A 21,778-nucleotide genomic window follows, 5' to 3' on the forward strand; every position below is an offset into this window, starting at 1 on the left:
ATATTGTGTGCACGTTCATTCTATGGTAGCTGAGTCTTCTGGAGTGTTGGCTGCCCTTCGGTGAAAGTTCAACTCGGGAATAGCACAGTATGCTTCCTGGGCTACAGGACAGAGCAGAGCTCCGGCAGCGCTATGGTTTTGCAAGAGCTCTGTTCTGTCTTGTTCTGGCCAATTTCCTGCTCTAGATATAGATCTTGTTCTCAGATTTATTTTGTATGCCAGATGTCATGGTTATTATATCATTTGCAGGTTCCTTGATTCGGTGATCAAGGCAATTGGAAGGATCTCCTGTGCAAATGCACAAAAAGGTTCTACGTAAAGTGTATGGTGCTTTAGGAAAGTTCCGCCAATATGTGACATCCCCTCACTATGGAAAGAAGTAGGCCATGCCTACTCCTCATTGAGTCTCCATCTTAAGCTTTTTTTCTGATTTAATGCTGCATAGTTCTGTATAACCACAGACTCCACCACTGGCCGCCCCCTGGTTTCTCTACTAATTTGTCCATGCCACACTACAGACTTTCACCTCTGACCAGCTCAGAGATTTTCAATAGATTTTTTAAGATCAGCCATTACTAGACCACGGATGGTTCTTCTGAGCAGTTCTTGGATTTTCCATTTTATTGTCACCTCCAGTCCTTGCCAGACTGCCGATTGCCATTGGACCTGCTGATTGCATCCTTTCGACATCTTCACTTTCTGTAGATAACTTTGTATGTTGTTGGGACTAGGTTTATTTTTTATTCGACCTTGTGCCATCACTTTAGTCTCCATCTGATCTATACAACCAGGGCTGTCATCTCTCAGGGGCGATGGTATCTTTAGCCATAGGTTTGAAGTGATCTCTACAATACTCAAAATGTTAATACTCTTAAATGAGAAAATACATCCATGGTTATCTGCATGTACCTTTTTTTAATTGCTCTTTATTCATTGTAGTTTCTCCATTTCCATCCTAGGGTTGACTGCTGTGGCTATTTTCTACCCACGTTTTTCTTGATGATCGTGGTGCATTAGTGTTTGTCTGTGGATCCTGATAAAGGTTTGAGGGTAATCCTCACAGACATTCTGGCTCAGTTTCTGCTAATAAGAGTAGGCAAAAAGACATCGCTCCTACAACCCTGGCTGCAGTAAGGTGTTTGCCTTTGGCAAAGGGATGCTAATTTAGGTCCCACTGATACATTCTTTGAATTTTTCCTCTGTGAATAATTTGATTAGTCTTTGATCACCCGCCTGCTTTTCGAGTTTGCTTGATATGCATTACTAGTCATTAAGCCGAGAAACGCACACAAGACTGACAGATCCATTCTCTGGCATGGGGATCTAAATTGTGGTATTCTATCCCAGCAGGCACCCTTATTTCGATAAAATCAGAAATTGAGGAAAGCCATTAAAAACGTAATGTCTGCCATCATTTGATGAAATCTAGACGTCTCTGTACTTAAGTATATTTGAGGAATGCAGCACTTGTCTAATCTACACACATATTCGTATTAATGATATTATACATTTTTGCCATTTCTTGTATAAAAAGGAAATGAAATAAAAATGACAGTCTACACCCCAAAAACAAATCCTAGGCTTCCAGAAATGTACCATGTGCTCAGATACTCCTAGTAATGTGCTAAAACAATAATTGACTTCTCAAACCTAATGGCTCTTGTAAAGAAATAAGAGAAAGTAACATGCATCTTACCAGCACTGCAACATCGTCAGGTAGTCAAATACTTTGCGTGAATTCTGTACTTGTTCCAAACTATATTCATCCTGGAACTGTGAATATCTACAAAAATATACAAATTGGAGGACTTTATAAAATTGAAGTTACACAAACTATGACTTTAGTCAGAATGTGGACAGTATATCCAAATGCAAACACGTGAATGTAGAACACATTCATAACATTAAGCTAGAGGTAGTTGTGAGCAACCTGCGGTCATAGTCAATATCAAAAGTGACAGGTGAATATTGGTGGTACACACCCCTGGAATACCAGGAACATTTGCGGGTTTCCTGGGGATTCATTGGATCATAATTCACTATTCACAGGTGATGCATTTCATCAATTCGGAAACTAAGCTTGACCAGTCTCGAAATACTTCTTAAAAAAGGGCAAATGTGTAATTAAACTTGGAATCAGTGGCCAGAAAGAAGTTTTGCACACTGTCCTTCTGGTGAAGTCTATGGCTACTGGACCTGCATTTATGCCTCAACAGCAGGGAGAAGGTCCTAAATCCTGCAAAGAACCTTCAGTGCTGCCCAAACAATGATCTGGCAAAACAAGAGAGGTAATATCTGGAAGGTTTAGAATTAATCTGGCATTGCTCTGGGCAACTTTCCAGGCCAATGTTCTTTGCCAGCCAAGCCATTACAGAAAGATAAAGACCATATGCAAATCAGGCCTGATCCTACCACAAAAAGGCCAGTCCGAACTGCATAGTACATCCCTTCTGCACGAGACCACAAGCAATCCCAGCAATGATCTGGCAGTACAGGTCACAGCTGTGGTCAAGAAGAGTTTCTTCAACTTGATGTTTTTCAAAAGGATTTGTTTTGCCTTCCCTCTCCATTACAAGTAGAGTGCAGGCAGTTGTCATACACCTGGACTGTGTTAACGTCATGTTGTAGGATATGGCCTGTACCTTAACCGTCGTCAACAGAGTACAAAAGTCTGCAGCATGAATGCTACTAAGATTGTCCAACCACATTTCTTATGCCCTGTGCTCATCACACTAGTTCAGTGGGAAAACAAGGCTTTGGGGTCATCTGTATTGAACATGGGATCCTCCATAACTCTTGCACATCCTTTCTAGCAACCAAACTGAACTCATTCTCAATCCCATTCAATGCTTTCCACTTTTGGCCATAAAGGCTTACATTCTCAGATTTAGGGTTTAGCAGGCGCAGAGGTCAGTCCTTCTGCCCTCTAAAATTATGGAATGCCTTCACATTACAACTCAGGTAAAACTGAGAGCATATATATTTTAACTTCATTTGTTATACTCAAGCTATGTCTGATTCTAGTTCCCTCTGCTTTAGCTGTATTTCCATTCATCACCGCCAGTAGGCAAATGTGGTTAAGGTAGCTGACAATGTACAAGCACCATTAATAATATTGGCAAGTTTTGCACTGTGAAGGAGGATCTGAAAACAGTTACCCCAACCCAGCAAGGATGCTATGCATAAAGAGGCCAAGGCCAACAATGAAAGCAGAGCATTTTCAAAGCAATCAAGCACTGCAGCAATGCTCTGCTCGACCCACCCGTAGCAAATTCCATCAAAAAACCTGCCATTGACTTTCTTCATCAACAAGAATGGCATGATCCACCAACACAAAACCCAACGCCACAACTGACAGCACATTGCACATCCCATCTCACAAAACCACAACTGCTGGACAACTTTCAAGACACTAACTATGGAAGAACTTGCTTCCATCCTAGCATACCTCAAGGCCATATTGTATGCAGACAACATCCTCCCTGTCTCAGTACTCAAGACCCTTACGACTGAAGCACTCCTCCCTTACCTAACAATCAACAACTCCCTAACTCAAGGCACCCTACCCCTTGACCCTAAAGAATGGGCAAATCCTGCCACTTCTTAAGAAACCAACACTGGAATATGGCGACCTCAGAAATGACCGCTCCATCACCCATCTATCCTTCCTAGGATCGATAGTGAGAAACCAGTAGCCATGCAACTGCTCCAACACATCTAAGCCAATAACCTCTTTCAGTCCTACCCATCTGGCTTCATACCGGTCGCAGCACAACAACAGCTACCATCAAGGTGATAGATGATGCCCTTAAAATCCGAGTTGTCCTTGACCTCTCAGCAGCATTTGACACATACACTAAACAATAATCTACATGCCCAGATAGGAATCAGCAAGATTGTCCTCAGTCCCACGGGATTCATCCTTTCACTGTGCCCAATCTTTTGCATGGAATTGCTCGAAACACGCAGCTCTACCTTAAGATATCCTGCATCGCAGACATCCACAGGGTGAAGGCCTGCCTCACATTGATCCAATCCTGGATCCCCTCCAAGACTGAATTCCCACTGCTAACCAACAATACCGAACATGTATGTTATATTATGTTTTGGAATTCAAACCGCGCACCACTGCAATTCTTATGATCTCCAGGCACCCAGGCAGACTTGAAAAGGAAGGAGGTTGAAATGGGTTAATAAGTGGGATTGTGAGGGAAAAGTGCATGAGAGCTTGTATGTGCGGTTGGTGGCTTCAGTTTGGAAAAAACGGTCACTATCTTATTATATTGAGTTTGGATTTTAGTTTTTTTGTTTCTCTGGGTGATCCGGTTTCGCAGTTTCTTATTCTGTTACGCTGGTGTTTTTTCTTTCACTTGGTGAGTTAAAGAGCCATGTTTTTAGGTGATCTTCTGTTCTTCGTATTTCCTTTGCGAGCTAGTTCCAAAGTCTCATTGCTATGCAGGAGAATGCTGATTCTTCAAATTGGTGTTTTGCGTATTGTATCTGTTCTAGGCGAATGTCATTGCTGGACCTTAGTGTTCGCATTGGTTTGTAGATGAGATTTCTCCCTCTTATAAGTCTGCTTACTGGCCATAGATTGCTCTCTGTGTTATGCAGAGTATTTTGAAGATTTGTTTTTTGACTGGTAACCAATGTAGTATTCTCAGTGCTGGTGTGATGTGTTCTCTTAGTGTGTCTGAGGAGTAGTCTTGCTGCTACGTTCTGTGTTCATAGTAGTTCTTTCATAAGATATTCTGGCATTCCGAAATAGACGCTGTTGACGTAGTCTATTTTGGACATGACAAGAGAGGCTGGTGAGTGCTCCGTGTGGGAAGGTGTAGAAGGAGAGTGTCCTCTTGATTTCTTGATTGTGTGTAAGAGGAAGACACATTTCTTTACTACTGCATTGAATTGTGGGTTTAGTGAGTGATGTCCATTTGTATTCTGAGGTTTTTTACCACTTTGCATGGTTCTGGTTGGTATCCCAACTCGATCGGATATGGTCTTACATTGTAGGTTTTTCATGAATTATTTTGATAATATTCTCCAACGTTACCAAATTTATCATTAACACTTTGCTGGGCCTATGCACATGTATTTTATGGTATTGCATGCACTTATATAATTTCTTTAATGTTATCACACTGAGTGCCTTGAAAAGGACCATACAGGTCAATCAATACACATGTCAGCTCGATTAACCTCTATTATAAGGATTACAAATTCAAGAGTATTTCTCTAGCGATACTTATTCAATTGGAATACCAATACAATGGAATAGGAACGCAGATTATTCACAGTGTCAATACAAGGAGGGCAAGCGCAAATAAGTACAATATTCTACAATATAACTTCCATATTGTGGTCTGAAAAAAAGCCACACCAATTGTACGAATGCTGCTGCCATCGCATTAATTGATTTAAACAAATCTAGCGCAGTACCCAGTGTGTCTATATGCCCAAACTTGGATGTATACCCATTAAGAGACATACTCTGCAGCTGGAATTTTCAAATTGATGAATATGGAATAATACCTACTAAACAGGGATGAAGATATTAGGGCACTGTTTGCACTTCGAATTAGTACCTGAAATGCATTTAAGAGTACTCAACTTATATAAGAAATATTCAGGCAAACATTCTACAAACTAGAACGATTATCCAAGAAAGCAATTAACAAATGTTGGGAGTAAATTGATATGAGAAACAAACTAGACGAGGAGAAGATGCCAAGAAGATTGAGCATATGAATCTTCCCAGACTTTACTAACACAGAAGACATGGATATTGCATAAAAAGGAAGACAATTTAAACCACAACTCTATGGTCATGAGGGAACTCCTTATTGAACATGCAAACAGGGAATACACTAGGACAGAAATAAAGATAGAGTTACTAAAAAAGAGGTAGAGGAGATGCCAGCACTGGAAGCTACCAAACAAGAAAACTATAAATCTATGTTCGATATCCAATACATACATCAAGATGAGGTATAAAGACTATAGAAAGGTCAGGGTTTACACCTTTAAGCCCAAGTATGCCGAATCCAACAAAAACAGCTTGCGCAATAGCACACACTGTCCTCATCCCCAGTGAGTTAGGATTTAGACAGTGATACGAATGATGATACAAGAACATTAAATAAAACAGAGGGTACTGTAGACAACACTAACAACTCAGAAAAGGCACAGAGGAGCACTATTTTAGAAAGGAAACCTAAGATCACTTACCAAACATGTAAGATTCCAGGACCCTATCATAACAGATACCTACACAAGGGATGTAGAACAAGACGGAAAGAGAGGAGGGAGACGCCGACATAGAAGAAAGTCAAGAAACATCAAGAGTAGTTACCAGGTCAGGAAACAGGGGACAGAGACATCAGATCTCAACCTCTCTGACTGATCCTTTGAACAGACGGAAATTTCAATATTGAATATGGGTCCATCATTTGAACCCACATGCATTACTGATAGTACAGCCAAACAAACTGATATATTCAAAGTTATACAGAAATTGGAGCTTAGAAAGCATTTGGCGGATAAAATGCCCACATTTGAGAGTCAGGGAGATTACACCCCTAAGGGTATGTATGCCATCAGAGAGACAGGTACTGGAAGAACTTCACATCTTTTCTAGTAACATGGAAATACCAGAACTTAAAAGGAAATCGAAATTTGTACCTTCAGCAGCACAAGATAGCTTAATAGATAACGTTCATAAAGCGGCCGTGCAAGATGTTCACAAAATACACCGACAAAATATAAAAAAAACAGAACCAGAAAAAGGAATGCAAGTATGGATGAACAACAACCACTTCAGAGACTGCTTGAAGATAATAATAATGAAGCATGCCAACAAAGGATGCAATATATTCATTATTTAAGTGGACTATATCAGCATGGGCACTGATCATTTAAGAGCACAGGCTTGCTATGAGGAACCCAAGGCAAACCCAGTACAAGAGATTATTACAAAAGTTAACCAACTAATTTGCAAATGGTTTAAACAAGGATTTCTCATTGATAATGATGAATCATTTCTCACAGTTGAGTATTGTTTAAGTTACTTACCAATAACTATTGTTCTCCAGCATGGGTCTGGCATGGATTCACATGTTCATGAATATTCCCCGTCGTCAGGCTGAGAACCCTCGGTAAAAGAAAAAACTTTTTCACTTTCACTTACAAACTCTTTTTCTCCATTAAACCAATCACTGTCTTCTGGGTTAAACCAGACTGGAACACCATTGTTGCAGCGATCGCTCTGGTGGAGTGGGCTCTAAGACGCTGGGCAGCGGTCGGTTATCCAACCGATGACAGTGCGTGATGCAACCGGAGAGCCATCTTAAAATGAAAGTCTTGGACAAGGCCTTCCCATGGATCAAAGGACCAAAGTTCACGAACAATGGTGAAATCTTCCAAAAACTTCATGCGTATGACGTAGAACTTCAGGGCACAAGCAATGTCCAGCGAATGCAAGGACCTTTCTGCCGGCGATGAAGGTTTCAGGAAAAAGAACAGGTAACACCAAAAGCTCGTTGAGGTGGAATTCCCACAGATCCTTTGGCATAAACAAGGGGTGCGTGTGTGTAGCACCACCCTCCATTCGTGGAGACGTCCGGTGTGGGCTCCCCAGCCTTCTAGGGAAGCTTCCGTGGTGACTGTCTCCTGGTATGGAGGGTTTTGAAATCCTGTGCCCCGGGCGATGTTGGAGTGGACGCTGCACCATCCTATCGCCCGACGGAACTCCTCATCAAGCAGGATCGGCCGCGAAGCTTCCAAACACCTGTATCCTGCGAGCATCCAGGAACTCCTGATGAGGTCGTATTTGGAACATGCTGAGCCAGGTGAGGTAGATGTAGGATGACATCATGTCAAGCAATGACCTGATCTGTCAGTAGCTGGGCGGTCGTCTCCATGTGTCCGACAGCCAGCTCCCGCGAGCAGGCAAGTATGAGCCAGTCATTGAAGTACAGGTATATGTGTATGGCCCTTAGACGTAGATGGGCAGCCACTGGCACCAGGCATTTTGTGAACCCTCTGGGGGCCGACTTCAATCCGAAAGGCAGAGCCATCAATTGGTAGTGCTGACCCTGCATTACGAAACACAAACATCCAATGTTTCTTGTGAATGTGGCGTGGAAATAGGCGTCCTCCAGATCCAGTGACGCCAAGAAGTCTCCTTCCTCCAGTTGGCCGAGCATGTGTTGCAATGTGACTTTTGGGACTTCAAGTATTTGTTGAGGTGTTGCAGGTCTAGAATGGGCCTGCAGCCCCCTGTCTTCTTTCTGACCAGTATCTGTAATAGACTCTGGAGTCCCAAAGACGTTGGGGAACTAGCTTTATCGCCCCTTTTCGCAGCATGGTCCGTACCTCTTCCAAGAGCTGAGAGATGTGTTGCTTGTGACAGGTAATTAGGGGGATCCGCAGACACCTGCGTTGAAACTCCAGGGTGTGCCCCTGGGTGAGAGCGTCCAGCACCCATCTGATGGTGGTGATCTTCTTTCACTAGCTGACGAACCTCATCAGCCGGCCTTCCACTGGGGTGCAGGCGTGGGGCCCCAACATACCGGGCGGTTCAGGCCTGCTTCGGAGCCAGCTTCCTGCCCTGCGGGCATCAATGCTGTACTCTGCTAACGTAGGACTGGGAACGGCCAATGTAGGCTTCCTGAGTCATGGATATGGAGGGCTGACGGTACAAAGAGGAGAAACCTTTGGCAGACCCGCTCGACTTTCCCCTGGAGGAGCGAAAAGTAGAGCGATGCTGATGGAGTGCCCAGGGAAGAAGCTGTCTCCATATCCGCCTTGATGACCTTGAGGACAAGTTATCTCCATCGAAGAGCATGTCCAACACCTTAGCCTGGACCTCCTGCCGGACATTTCATCTAGCCTCATCGATGAAGGCAGACACGGTACCGAATCTGCCAGAAACCTGTGTCGGCGACGTCCAACGCCACTGTGATGGCGTGATCAGATGCTACTTCCCCTTCCTGGAACAGAACGATTGCCTCCATCCTCTTATCAGGAAGGAACTCCAGAATAGGACCCAGCTTGTACCACGGCTCCCTGTCGTACCTGGCTAGGATTGCCAGTGTGCTGGCTGCCTCGATAGTGGATGCTGCGGTGTAAATCACCTTCCTTCCCATGGCACACATCCTCTTCCCCTCGCTGTCCGGAGGGACCGTAGATGACGGGTTAGCCGACCGTTTCGTAATGGCTACCGATACTACCGAATCCGTCAATGGATGCAACCTCAGGCACTTTGGTGCGGAGTCCGGCACCCGATACTTCTTCTCTGACCTATCCCGTTTGGCTGGATCTGTGAAAGAGTTCTTCATGAAGGCCAGGCCTTCTTCCCACACGTCGTCCAGAAGTGCCACTGCCATGATTGTCTCTTTTAGCGTTGCGCCGCTGGTACAAAAAACGTACTTCCTGATTTCCTCAGGCACAAGATGGAATTGCTCAGAGGCTCTAGAGATCATGGAGTGGACACCCAAATGCAGAGACTCTCAGTCCGCTGCAACGATATCTTCGTCGTCCATAGTCGTGACCATATCCATCCCTGTACCCGTGTCTGGGTCTGCTGGGGGAGAAGGGGCCCAAAGCGGATGTGGAGGCTGAAATGGGAGCATCGGATGACGCTTCCTCTTCTTAGTTGGAGGCTGAACGGGGACCTGGGAGAACACCGGATCCAGGCCCGGGGGCATCTTCCTCTGATCTCTGACACCAAGATGTGCAGGGTCGACAGAATGTCCACAGACGCATCCCTTGGCTGACCTGGCGGGATCGGTAAACTAGGCCCTGCACCATCATCGCCGTCATCATCCTCTTCCAAGTCCTTGTGGACCATGTGCAAGGACTCCTGGTCCTCATCTGTGGATGAGACCTCCATGGCTTGGGCCACAGCCTGTCTGCCAAATTTACCCACTAAGGAGTAAATCTATCCTCACGTTGGCTAATGACCTAAGGATCTTAATTAACCTTCATTTATGGTTATGGTAATCCACTGTCCCAGTATATTACATCCAGTTGTTCATCATATCAGGATGATGCGCACAATCTTATGAAATCAACATTCACATGTTTAATCTTCATAAGTATAGGTTCTTTCATGAGTACAGGTAATTCGAGAAGCATCTTAGTGTTTTAGTATTATACAGTCGCTTTATTCATAAAAACGACCCCAGGTTACACTCCTCATTCATTCCGTTCGGTGCCAAACTATTCCATTTTTTGACCCAAAAGACCTCCCTTTTGTCCATATGTCTTGCATGATTGTGCCCACTAAGGGACTTCTTTACTACTTCAAGAATCACAACTTTCAATTTGGCTATGTTATGTGTATATTCAGTAAAACGTTGTGCTACTGGTGATCTCACGTTAGCTGTCCTGATATTGCTTTTATGTTCATTACAGCATTTTTTTATTTTCCTACTGGTTTGACCAATGCGAAGATCCTGCAAGGGCAATTTAGCCCATATATGACTGACTTTGAATCACAAGTGGCAGCCATGCAATTTGATTTTATTCCAATTGTTTGGAAGTCTGATATATCCTCCTTTCATGATATTATTACAATTACAATTAAGACAAGCAAACGTGCAGGTCTTCTTTTTTCTGAGTGTCTGTTGCCTGTCTAATGGTGGTCTCTCAGCCTTGACTAGTTGGTCCTTAAAATTTCGTACCCACTTACATGCAATGTTTGGGGGTTTCGGGAATAGTTTATTAAGTTGTGGATCTAATTTAATGATGCGCCAGTCCTACTTGATTATTCTTGTTATGTGATGAATCTGTCCCGAGCATCTCAGTGCATACAGGAATGGAATTTCTTTTGGTTTAGTTCTTGGCGTAAAAAGTTCACTTCTTTCCAATTTCTCAGACTTGTCTTTAGCTTTTTCAATAATTTCTTCCGGTATCCCCTCTCTGTGTATTTCTTAGCCAATGCCATATTTTCTCCCCTTAATGTGTCAGTCGATGATATAATTCTCTTTAACCGTAAAAACAGACTATAAGGCAAGTTATTCTTCAACTGTTCAGGATGATGGCTCAAGTAATGTAAAGAATTGTTGATGTCGGTTTGTTTGTGGTAGATGTTGGTGATAATGCCTACTGGTCCAATCTCCAATTCGATGGCCAGGAATTGCAATTTAGGGTTTCCAACCTCCAATGTAAACTTGATCCGTTCATGTACTGAATTTATATATTCCAGGAATGTATCCAAGTCTGTCCGAGTTCCCCTCCAGACGACAAATATGTCATCTATAAATCTTTTCCAGATGATCAAATGTGTCATCCACCTTAGTTCTGTTCATATTAGATTACTCTCCAGATGGAACATAAAAGAATTTGTGTAGCTGGAGCCATAGAGGAGCCCATGGATGTTCCTGCAGTCTGTAGAAGGAACTGTGTCTTATGCCTGAAGCAAAACAAAGGGGGGTCTGGGAATCTCTCTACCAGCACGAACAACAGTTTCACCTCATTGATGATGCCCAACAAGGCTGAAACACGTGTATGGGGTTACTGATGGTACTCTTGTTCAGGGGAGAATTGCCTAGCATTTCGGTGCTGGACTGCCCCTGGGCAGGACAAAGGCTGATATGCGGGGAAATTTCTTCTCTGTGAAAGGGACAGTGAGCTAAAGACTTGGTAGAGTCTCTCCCAGGGGTTATTCACCCAAGAACAGGTCATTTTGGCTGTGTTTGTGCTGGTAAAGAGATTCCCAGACTCCCCTTTTTTTATGCCTGAAGTAGTTTACCAATATGATTTTACTCAATTCCAATACAAATATTTTATTAGCTTCGCTGTTGTTCCTTAAAAGTGACCATTCCAGTACCTCCAATCTGTCTTAATGTGGAATTGAAGTGTACAGACTCTGTACATCAAATTATACTAAAAGGTTGTTTTCATTAATATCCAGTAATTTCTTAAGGTATGTAGATGTTCCTTGTACTAGAGGTTGTAGGGCTTTATCCACGTATGCAGCTAAATGATTAAAGATGCTATTTGTGCCTGCAACTATGGGGCTCAGTGGTGGTGTTTAAAGATGTTTATGAATGTTTGGCAAACCATAAAAACTGGTGTAGTTGGGTGATCATTCGTCAAATACTGCTTTGTTTTTTCAGATATCCATCCCCGTTCCGTTACTTTACTTAGAGTAGTCTTTATGATTTCAGCAACCTTTTGATGTAAGTGCCTTCATCTTCCAATAGTTTGTTGATCTTATTGTCATAGTATGTGGTGTCCATTATGACAACTGCTCCACCCTTATCGGCTGGTTTCAAGGTTATACTCTGATCCTCTGCTTAGTCTTTAATAATCTCACTTTGACGTTGTCTGAGGTTATAGCTCAAGGATTTTGAAAAGTTCACTTTTTTTCAAGTCTAATATGAGGATACATATTGGACATTTGAGTGAACTTTATTAGTTTGGGGATCTTGGACATTTGTAACATTTAAATCAGATATTTGTAAGCAAATGACAACCGGATTTAAAATTATTTATATCCCCGCAGCCGAAGGACTACACTATGATGTCATTACGCAACACGTTCCTCACGGTTCCACTGATACAACACAACCTACGAATTTACTCAGGTAAGGTGAGAATATACCAGAGATGTAAGTGGGTTTCAGATAGACTATACCACATTACCCTTGTGGTTTGTTAATCTAAGGAAGACTAATGGTAAGAGTGCAGGGGGATTGCATACTGCTCTCGATTTACAGGGAGGTGTTGTTCAGAACACAACAGCCATTGGTGAAGACTCTTGAACTAAACGTGGACCAGATAAGCTTTAACAGCAACTCTGGGGTAAGATCGCTTCACCACGTGGAGATAACACTATTATCAAATAGATAAAGAAGAGGTATCAAACATAAAACCTCTAAAATACTCACACCTGACCCATTCCCAACACACACACTAAAGGCAACCAGCTGGCACACCAGTTAACCAAACCACCAAACTCACCCTCAGAGTGTTGGCCAGACACCCGAGGCCCCATAACTACACTAACTAGACCAGGTGGCCACAGCCACAAAGATGTTGGGTTGTGTAGCCGTACTCCCAGAACCAACCAGGAATATAATCCAGGCTAGTCCCAGAAGCCACACTTAAGTTAAAACAAACAAAGGTAATGAGATGCAGGCGCACCTGCATCCCCAGAGTCTCCACAGAAATCCTTGACCAAAGCTCCCACTGGTCGCAACACAACCTTGCTAAACTTGGTCACACACATCACAGCTCTGCAGAGCCGCTTGACCAGACCACCACTAGTCATACCCATCATGACTCTGCAGAACCGCTTGACCAGCCTGCCACTAGTCACATCAAACATGACTCTGCAGAGCCACTCGACTAGCCTGCAACTAGTCATCCCAATCATGACTCCGCAGAGCCCCATGACCAGCCCCATGGTGACACAAAAACACATCAAAACTCCAGAGTTTCCTGACCAGACACACTGGTCATGCACTAAATCCACAACAAATACACAACCCCTACACAGAATGTCTCACTCTGCTAACAAGTGCTGCAGTCACTCAAGCAGAAACCTTGGAGTGTAAACAGAAAGATAACAAACAAAACAATGATGTGGACATTTCAAAATGGTTCTTTGATTTCACACTCAACAAATCAGTAGTGTTAAACCTAAGAGTCCATGTTGCCTTTAAACGTTGCAATGCTAAAATCTGCAATCCCTCAAAAATGTTTACAACTAACATGATATGCATCATGTAAACAATACACTTCAAATGCACATTATAATCTCAGTCCAACACACACAGACACCCACGTGAAACTCACTCATCCAGTTAGCATCAACTGTACGTGCCACTAGAAGATGCAAAGGCGTACACAAAACATTTGTTGTCACATGCTAAAAGTCTCTGTTGTATTCTTGCAACGTAACATAGTTGCAATCCCTCAAAGAAAAACTATTCACCCAAAATAACCTGAAAAGCTCCAAAATACAATGCCATCCATTACAAACAGGCTTCTCATAACCTGAAAGAGTCATACTCAGGCACCTCAGAAGCAGCCTTCCTTCCATTCATATTAAAACGACAGGTGAAGAACTCATCATATGATAAGAAGTTCAATACGGTTGCCGTAACTTTGAGTCTGCTTAAGTATTGCTATAAACTGAGCACACAATAAATAGAACATTAAACAACTATGCTCCCCGTGCGGGACCGTACAAAAGAAAATGACACATTGGTTTATACTTTCTACCAAGAGCGGAGACTACCGCGCTGAGCAGTCCTCGTAACCGCTCCACCAATGTACACCGAGCGATCCGCTTGCTCTTTGTCACCGGTGCCACGCATACTTCAAGGATAGCTGTAATCATTGTCACCGATACCGCACTTACTTGAAGGGCAGCCGTTAGCAACACTACCCCTGAGGCACCAACCTACTTGTTACAGACGTGGCTGTGTAACACATGGCGGAGGGTAACAAAAAAGGTGAGTGGGGGGTAAAGGAGAGGTGTAGTTATGTTGTGGATACCGCATCCTCCTCAGATAGTCATCCCCAGTCCCATAGGCCAGATCCCTCCACATGAGATCCGCCCGCTGAGAACTACTCCCAGGGGGCCTATCGAGTAGCAGCCTCACCTCCCTGGCCTCATGGGAAGGGGCTCCCCCCGGGGAAGAAGGGACGGCACCCAAGGATTCATCACAGTCTTTATGCCCAAACTTGGATGTAAGACAACACCGAACACCCGGACCTCCAGACCTGGCTCTCTACTATGAGCCTCGGGTGCTTCACACCCCAGCCAACCACCTGCCCCAAGTCCACTGGGTTCAACATCGACAGACACCTCACGTTCAAACAGCATATAGCAAGGAGGACCCAAATGGCTTGGTACCAACTTTCTCGCCTGCGGAAAACCAAACCCTTCAACCCAGAAAACAACTTCAGATCCACTGTTCAAGACTTGGTCCTCTGCCACCTGCAGGTTGAAATGTCCTTTCTGGCAGGCATTCTGGCGACTACACTGGCCCCACTGTGATCTGTCCTGCATGCTGCAGCACGACTCAAAGGACTCCGCAAATTCAACCACATCACCCAGACCCTGCTCGAACTGCACTGGCTCCTGATGCAAGCCTGCATTATCTTCAAATACTACTGCATCATCTACATGGCTTTCAGCCTGAAGGGCCCAAGCATCTCTGGACACCTGCCATCCACCAGAAGTAAAGAAATGTGCTGACTTGGACTGGTGCAGAAAGGTAAGACCCAGAAGACAGGCCTCATCTGTTTACGCTCCAAGACTCTGGAACCTCCTCCCCATCAACATCAGACTTGCCTCATCGCTTCTACAGTTCAAGAAAGAGATCAATACCTTCCTCTTCAAGCAATGGCTCCTCCCTAACACCTAGGTCCACGCATCCTTCACTCCCCATCCTACCTGAGACTCTGATCTACTCCCCCACCGTTGCCTCCCCTGGTTGCTTGTAGATCCCTTGCTGCCAAATGTGTGCTCTTGCCATCCCCAGTTAGCTCCCCGCTCACTTTTTCTCTGCATCCCTCTCTTTTTTCTTCCCCCTATGGTGGCTTTCCGAAGCTAAGTCTGCGCTCAGTAAATACGCTAATAGTATGGGGGTAAGTATACACAAATACTAAACAGAAGTGCGAGATAACTTTTGATGTGTTTTTTTTTATTTTCTGAGTACAAGAAGCATGTTATTGCAAGTGTAAATGCATGTTTTAGTGGGAAAACTGTGCCGGGACATTCACTAACCTTCTGTTTTCACAAGGGCAACAGCAGATTCTCAGCAGTTTGGGTGATAGCCCCATAACAATATTGCAGGCTAAATAGTAAGCCTTGCAGGTGCTCATCGATAGAGGAAGATGACAAGCAGAGAGGGTAAAGTAGAGAAGTTGAAAGGAGATGGAGAGAAATAATTGAAAGGGAAAGGAAAAGGTATAAAATCAGAAGCCTTTTTTTCTCAGGAGCACCTCTAACAGTCATAATCTGGCATTTTCAAGTGCTTAATTACTACAACCTGGATAGCAGTTACCTGTAAATAGTTGTTGTATGGAAAGAGTGCAGTAACAGGCATTTTGCATGTGCTAAGCTCAAGAGAATCTACAGGGCAATTCTGATCTATGCGTGACGCATACTTGTGGTGATCACAGATTACGGCATCACACATACGATTGTGATTTTTGGTTTGTGCATTAATGGCAAGAGGCATATTTGAAATTATTTTCATCCAGTTTAACAGTAAATACATTTGGAGGAAGCAGTCATTGTCCTTCACGTCCTGGATGAGCAAAGTGTAACTGGATACCATACCAGATCTGAAAATGCAATGTTTATGGGTCTCAACTTTCTAGGTCTGTTTGTCGATCTCAACTCTAACATGCTGGGACAGGCAAGGAGATGAAATGGCACAGCCTGCCATTTGCAGGAAGAGGAAAGGGGCTTCCACAGTTGAACAGACACTATCCTACCACTGGATATTCTGATTATAGTGCACAGTGTCATTCCTTGGAAGCAAAATCCTTTTGAGAACCGATAGGATGAATGCAGACATAAGTAAGGCAGATCGGGTCCTTATGAATAAGACTGCAAGTATGTTCACTGGAAAGATTGCAGGTGTGTGAACCAGCTCAACTGATCGCATGGAGGCACATGGGGCTTGGCACTGCTTGTGACATACTGCAGAAATTGCAAGCCCTACGTTAATTTTTATTTTTTTTTTATTGACTTTAGTTTTGTAAAGAAAAACAAACTTTTTTGTCACATTCAATTCAGTTATAATCCCCAGCCCACGTCATGCTATTATTCCATTTTTCCCTTGAATTAGGCAAGCGTGGGCATATTGGATCGTCTGAAATTAAACCATGTTTTTTGCGAGCTAATGATTTCCAATAGTTTATGTCAGTATCATGTCCATAAAGTTAATCACGTTGCAGGTTAGTTGTACATTTGTTCCCGTTATCAGATACGACCACCATTCTTCCATATTGCCGTTTTTAGGGGCATAACGTTTGAGATGGAGGGTACGCTGTTCAGTAATTTGTGTACACTCGATTATGAGGTGTTTAATAGATTCAGGTTCCTGCTTACAGAAGCGACAGTTTGCGTCAATAGTCATGGGATCTTTTATTCTTCTTTTATATAGCTTGGTGTTGGACAAGTTAAGGCGAAGCCTTAAAAATTGATTCCGATGATATTGAGAGGGAAACTTGGACAGGTATTTCGGTAGGTTACCTCTTTCCTGTTCACACGGTCCAAGGTCTAGTCCAGTGGATAGTGTTGCTCGCCTTTCCGCATTTTTAATCCACTTGGATTGCATGAATTTTGTTTTTGCCTGTTTTGGCATCCGTAGCACCAGAGGCATTTTTATGTTTGCTTCTTCCAGGATGCTTAATAGATTTTCTTCCCAGTTTTTTAACATAGATGCAGATGCGTCAGTTAGCCTTTTAGGCTTCAGAAGCCTTTTTCCTTAGGCCCAGGATCAGATGCAGAAGACACGATGAGCGTTCTGCTGCAGAGGATGCAGAATAACGCAAAGCAAGATTCATCCATCGGATGTGGTTTAAATAGCCTCCTGTAGTGCTTAGGTGTCTCCTTCCACAGCCATGCCTAGGTAAGAAAAGAGTTCCTGCTTTCCAGAAGAGTTCCAGTGTTCTGAATCTAGGGAGTGGCTCCTGCCCCACCCAACAGGAAAAGTAGTTCCAAACAGAAGAGGATCAGAGGCTCAAGTGGCAGGCAAGTAAGCAGCATGGTCTGCTGCAGGTAAGTCCACCCAAGCATTATGAGCCCGGTGCTTCCAGGGCTGGGACTGGGCATATTTATGAGCCTGGTGCCACTGGCGCCAGGACTGGGTCCAAAAGGTCCCAATTGGGACTGGTTGGCACTCAGAACCTGGGTTATGGATCTGCTTCCAAGGGAGTTGGGAAAACCCTGACCTTTTGGAAGCCGAGATCATGACAGTACCCCCCCTCAAGGCCCCTCCCAAACCGGGCTTCTTCGGGGGTTTTGGCTTGTCAGGAAATGTTCGGTGAAATCTTTTGATTAGGCGAGGAGCGTGGACATATTCAGCAGGATCCCAGGATTTCTCTTGGGGGCCGTAGCCTTTCCAGTCAATTAGGTAAAATAGTTTAGATTTGGAGATCTTGGAGTCCAGAATGCTTTTGACTTCAAACTCGAGTTCTCCATCAACTAGGATATGTTTTGGAGATTTAGTTAGTCGGGTTTGAGGTTGCACAGGTTTTATTAGAGAGTCGTGGAAGACCGGATGTATCTTCATGTGCGGGGGCAAGTCCAACTTGACCGCTACTGGGTTTACTATGGTAGTGATGGAATAGGGACCAAGGTATCTTGGGTTGAATGTGCGTGGCCCTTTTAGAGGTAGATATTTGGTGGATAACCAGACTTGATCCCCTACTTGATATTGAGGGGCTTCCTTCCGATGTTGATCTGCTCCTTTCTTGTATTGTTCTTTAGCCCTTTGAAGGTGAGAAACAGCTTCCTTAAAGGCTAGGGTGATTGTAGAATGCAGGTAGTCTACTGCTGGTGTTTCAAGATCTTGGAGGGGATCCAACTCCGAGGTTCGAGGGTGACTGCCGTACAAAAGAAAAAACGGGGTTTTCCCAGTTCCCGAATGGACAGAGTTATTGTAGGCATATTCGGCTATCCAAAGGATGTCTTTCCAAGTGTTTTCAGTTTGTTGCAGCATGCAGCGTAAATACTGTTCCAGAGTTTGATTGGTCCTCTCGGTTTGTCCGTCGGTCTGAGGGTGGTGACTGGTCGATAGTCTCACATCAATTTGAGCCGACCGACAGCAACTTCGCCAAAAATGAGAAATAAATTGACTACCTCGATCTGAAATTAGAACCGAAGGAAAACCGTGCAGTCGGACGATGTTTTCGAGAAATTCTCGGGCCAGAGTTGCTGCTGTTGGCAAGCCTTTAAGCGGAATGAAATGCGCCATCTTGGAGAATAAGTCCACGATTACTAGAATCGTATTGTATCCGGAGCATGGAGGTAGATCGGTGATGAAGTCCATAGAAAGCGTATGCCAAGGGCGAGGTGGGATGTCAATAGGGCGTAAGAGGCCTGCTGGTCTTTCCTTTTGACTCTTGTTTTGGGCGCATACTCCACAGGACATTATAAAGTCTCTGATATCTTTTTTCCAAGACGGCCACCAGAAGTAGCGCTTGATCTTTTCTGAGGTCTTGGCCATACCGGGATGTCCTTCAATTAAAGAATCGTGATAACAAAAGATTACTTTTTTCTGTAAATCTGTGCTGGGTAGGTATAATCGTTCTTGGAAATACAATAAGTTGTCCTTTACTGCAAAGTCCTTTCCCTGCAGATGCCAATTCTGTATGTCTGCTGGAGTTACAAGTTGCCTGGCTTTATCCTTAACTTCCTCTATGGATTCTGTGGCGATTACACCCAGAATTCTTTGTTCGGGAATGATTGGTACAGGTTTAGGGTTGATCAAGTGTTCTTCCACTCCCATCCGAGAAAGGGCATCAGCTTTACCGTTCTTTGTACCAGGTCGATAGGTAATTATGAAGTCAAACTCGGCAAAGAATAATGCCCAACGGAGTTGTCTAGAGGATTGGGCTTTTGCGGTTTTCAAATATTGCAGGTTTCGGTGATCCGTAATCACAGTAACGGTGTGTCGGGCCCCCAGCAGATAATGCCGCCAAGCCTTAAAGGCAGACTTGATAGCCAGAAGTTCCTTGTCAGTAATCGTGTAATTGATTTCAGGAGGCGAGAATTTGCGAGACCAAAATGCCACGGGATGCAACTGATTGGTTACCGGGTCCTTTTGTGATAGAACTGCCCCCATGGCAAGGCTTGAAGCATCAGTTTCCACGATGTAGGGGAGTTCGGGGCGAGGGTGTTTTAAGATTGGTGCAGAGATAAATTTAGTCTTCAAATCCTGGAAAGCTTGTTCCGCCTCGGTAGACCATTCAAAACGTTTGTTTTTCTTTAACAAGGCAGTGATGGGCTGGACTATTCGAGAGAATTTGGGGATAAACCTGCGGTAAAAGTTAGCAAAGCCTAACATGCTTTGCACACCTTTTACGGAGGATGGTGATGGCCATTTGAGAACTGCATCGACCTTCTTTGAATCCATACGCACTCCGCCAGGTGATAATATGAATCCCAAGAATTCAACTTCAGTCACGTTGAAAACACATTTTTCCAACTTAGCGAAAAGTTTGTGTTGACGCAATCTTTCGAGGACCATTTTCACATGTTTCTGATGTTCTGATTCCGATGAAAAATAAACGAGGATGTCGTCAATGTAAACAACACACACATCTATGAGCTCTCTGAGGACATCGTTCATAAAATATTGAAAGGCGGCCGGGGCATTGCAAAGTCCGAAGGGCATGACCTGATATTCAAATAGCCCATACTTGGTGCGGAAGGCCGTCTTCCATTCATCGCCCTCTTTTACTCGTACCAAGTGGTAAGCTCCTCTAAGATCCAGCTTTGTATATATGCATGCTTTTCTGACTTGGTCCAGGAGTTCAGGGATCAAAGGTAACGGATATCTATTCTTAACGGTGATCTGGTTCAGGGAGCGATAATCTATACAGGTTCTAAGGTCTCCTTCCTTTTTTGGAACGAAGAACAAAGCTGAAGAAGCAGGGGACTTGGAAGGACGAATAAACCCATTTGCCAGGTATTGATCCAGGTATTGTCGAAGGTGAAGGTTCTCAGGCTCGGTGAGGGCATAAATTCTACTACAAGGAGGAGTAGATCCAGGTATCAGGTCTATCTGGCAGTCATAAGACCTGTGAGGAGGTAGAGAGTTAGCCTGATCCTTCCGGAAAACATCTTGGTATTCTAGGTATTCGGGAGGTAACTGGGGAGTCTCTGAAGAAATTGCTGCCAGTGCAACACCAGGTGGAGGGTGACAAGTAGAGACACATTCTGGAAACTGGACCGTTCTTGCTCGCCAATCGATCAGAGGATTGTGTTTCTCTAACCAAGGTATTCCTAGAATAATCTGAAACTGAGGGGCCTTGATCACATCGAACACGATCTTCTCATGGTGTCCATCTTGACTTACTAGCGTCACCTCTTGAGTGGTATGCGTTACTGGCCCGGAGGCTATCTCCGTACCATCCACCGTAGTAATGACGTCCTTTACAGCCTTGGCACAAAGAGTTAGATTCATCCTCAAAACCATTTCATGATCCACATAATTGCCGATGGCACCGCTGTCGACGTAAGCTTCAATTGCATGTAATCGATCCGGATTATCAGGGCTATTGAGGACCATAGGTATCACGAAATGCGAGGTCACGGAACTGGTTTTCACGCTCGGCAAGAGGATCTCTATTCTTGTCGGGCGAGGTCGTTTCCCTGCTCAGAGTTTGTAACTTTGGTAACTGCAGCTCCTACTGCCTTCTTGGCAGGTTTCACCGGACAGTCTCGAAGAAAGTGCCCTGAGTTTCCGCAATAGAGGCATAATTGCAACTGTTTTCTCCTTTCCCGCTCCTTTTGTGTTAGAGGACCTTTCAGACCCCCTATTTGCATGGGTTCCCCGGAGTCTACTCCTTTGGAAGGAGTTGGCGGTTTGGAAAATACTCGAGCATCAAACTTGGAACGATCGCCTTCCTGTTCTGCAGTCTGTGATCTATTTGAACGACTAAGTCTATATAGTCCGAACAATCTTGTGGGGGATTCACTACTTGGGCTAACACATCTTTGAGCTCTCCACGTAGACCTCTATAAAACAGCGTAATCCTTTTGTCCTCAGGCCATTGAGTTTCCACTATCAGTCTG

The 21,778-nt window shown here is 44.1% G+C and overlaps 1 protein-coding gene across 1 annotated transcript in view; it reads right to left on the reverse strand.

Annotated features, from left to right (window-relative positions):
• LOC138546965 (sterol carrier protein 2-like) overlaps positions 1-21,778 on the reverse strand; it is a 757,362-nt gene that overhangs the window by 450,924 nt on the left and 284,660 nt on the right. The window contains exon 8 of the mRNA XM_069642177.1: positions 1,697-1,783. Coding sequence (XP_069498278.1) covers positions 1,697-1,783 — 87 coding nt within the window. The remainder of the gene's footprint in view (positions 1-1,696; positions 1,784-21,778) is intronic.

This window comes from Ambystoma mexicanum, chromosome 1q, assembly GCF_040938575.1.
Source record: "Ambystoma mexicanum isolate Mex_15411 chromosome 1q, UKY_AmexF1_1, whole genome shotgun sequence".
Taxonomy (NCBI): Eukaryota; Metazoa; Chordata; class Amphibia; order Caudata; family Ambystomatidae; genus Ambystoma; species Ambystoma mexicanum.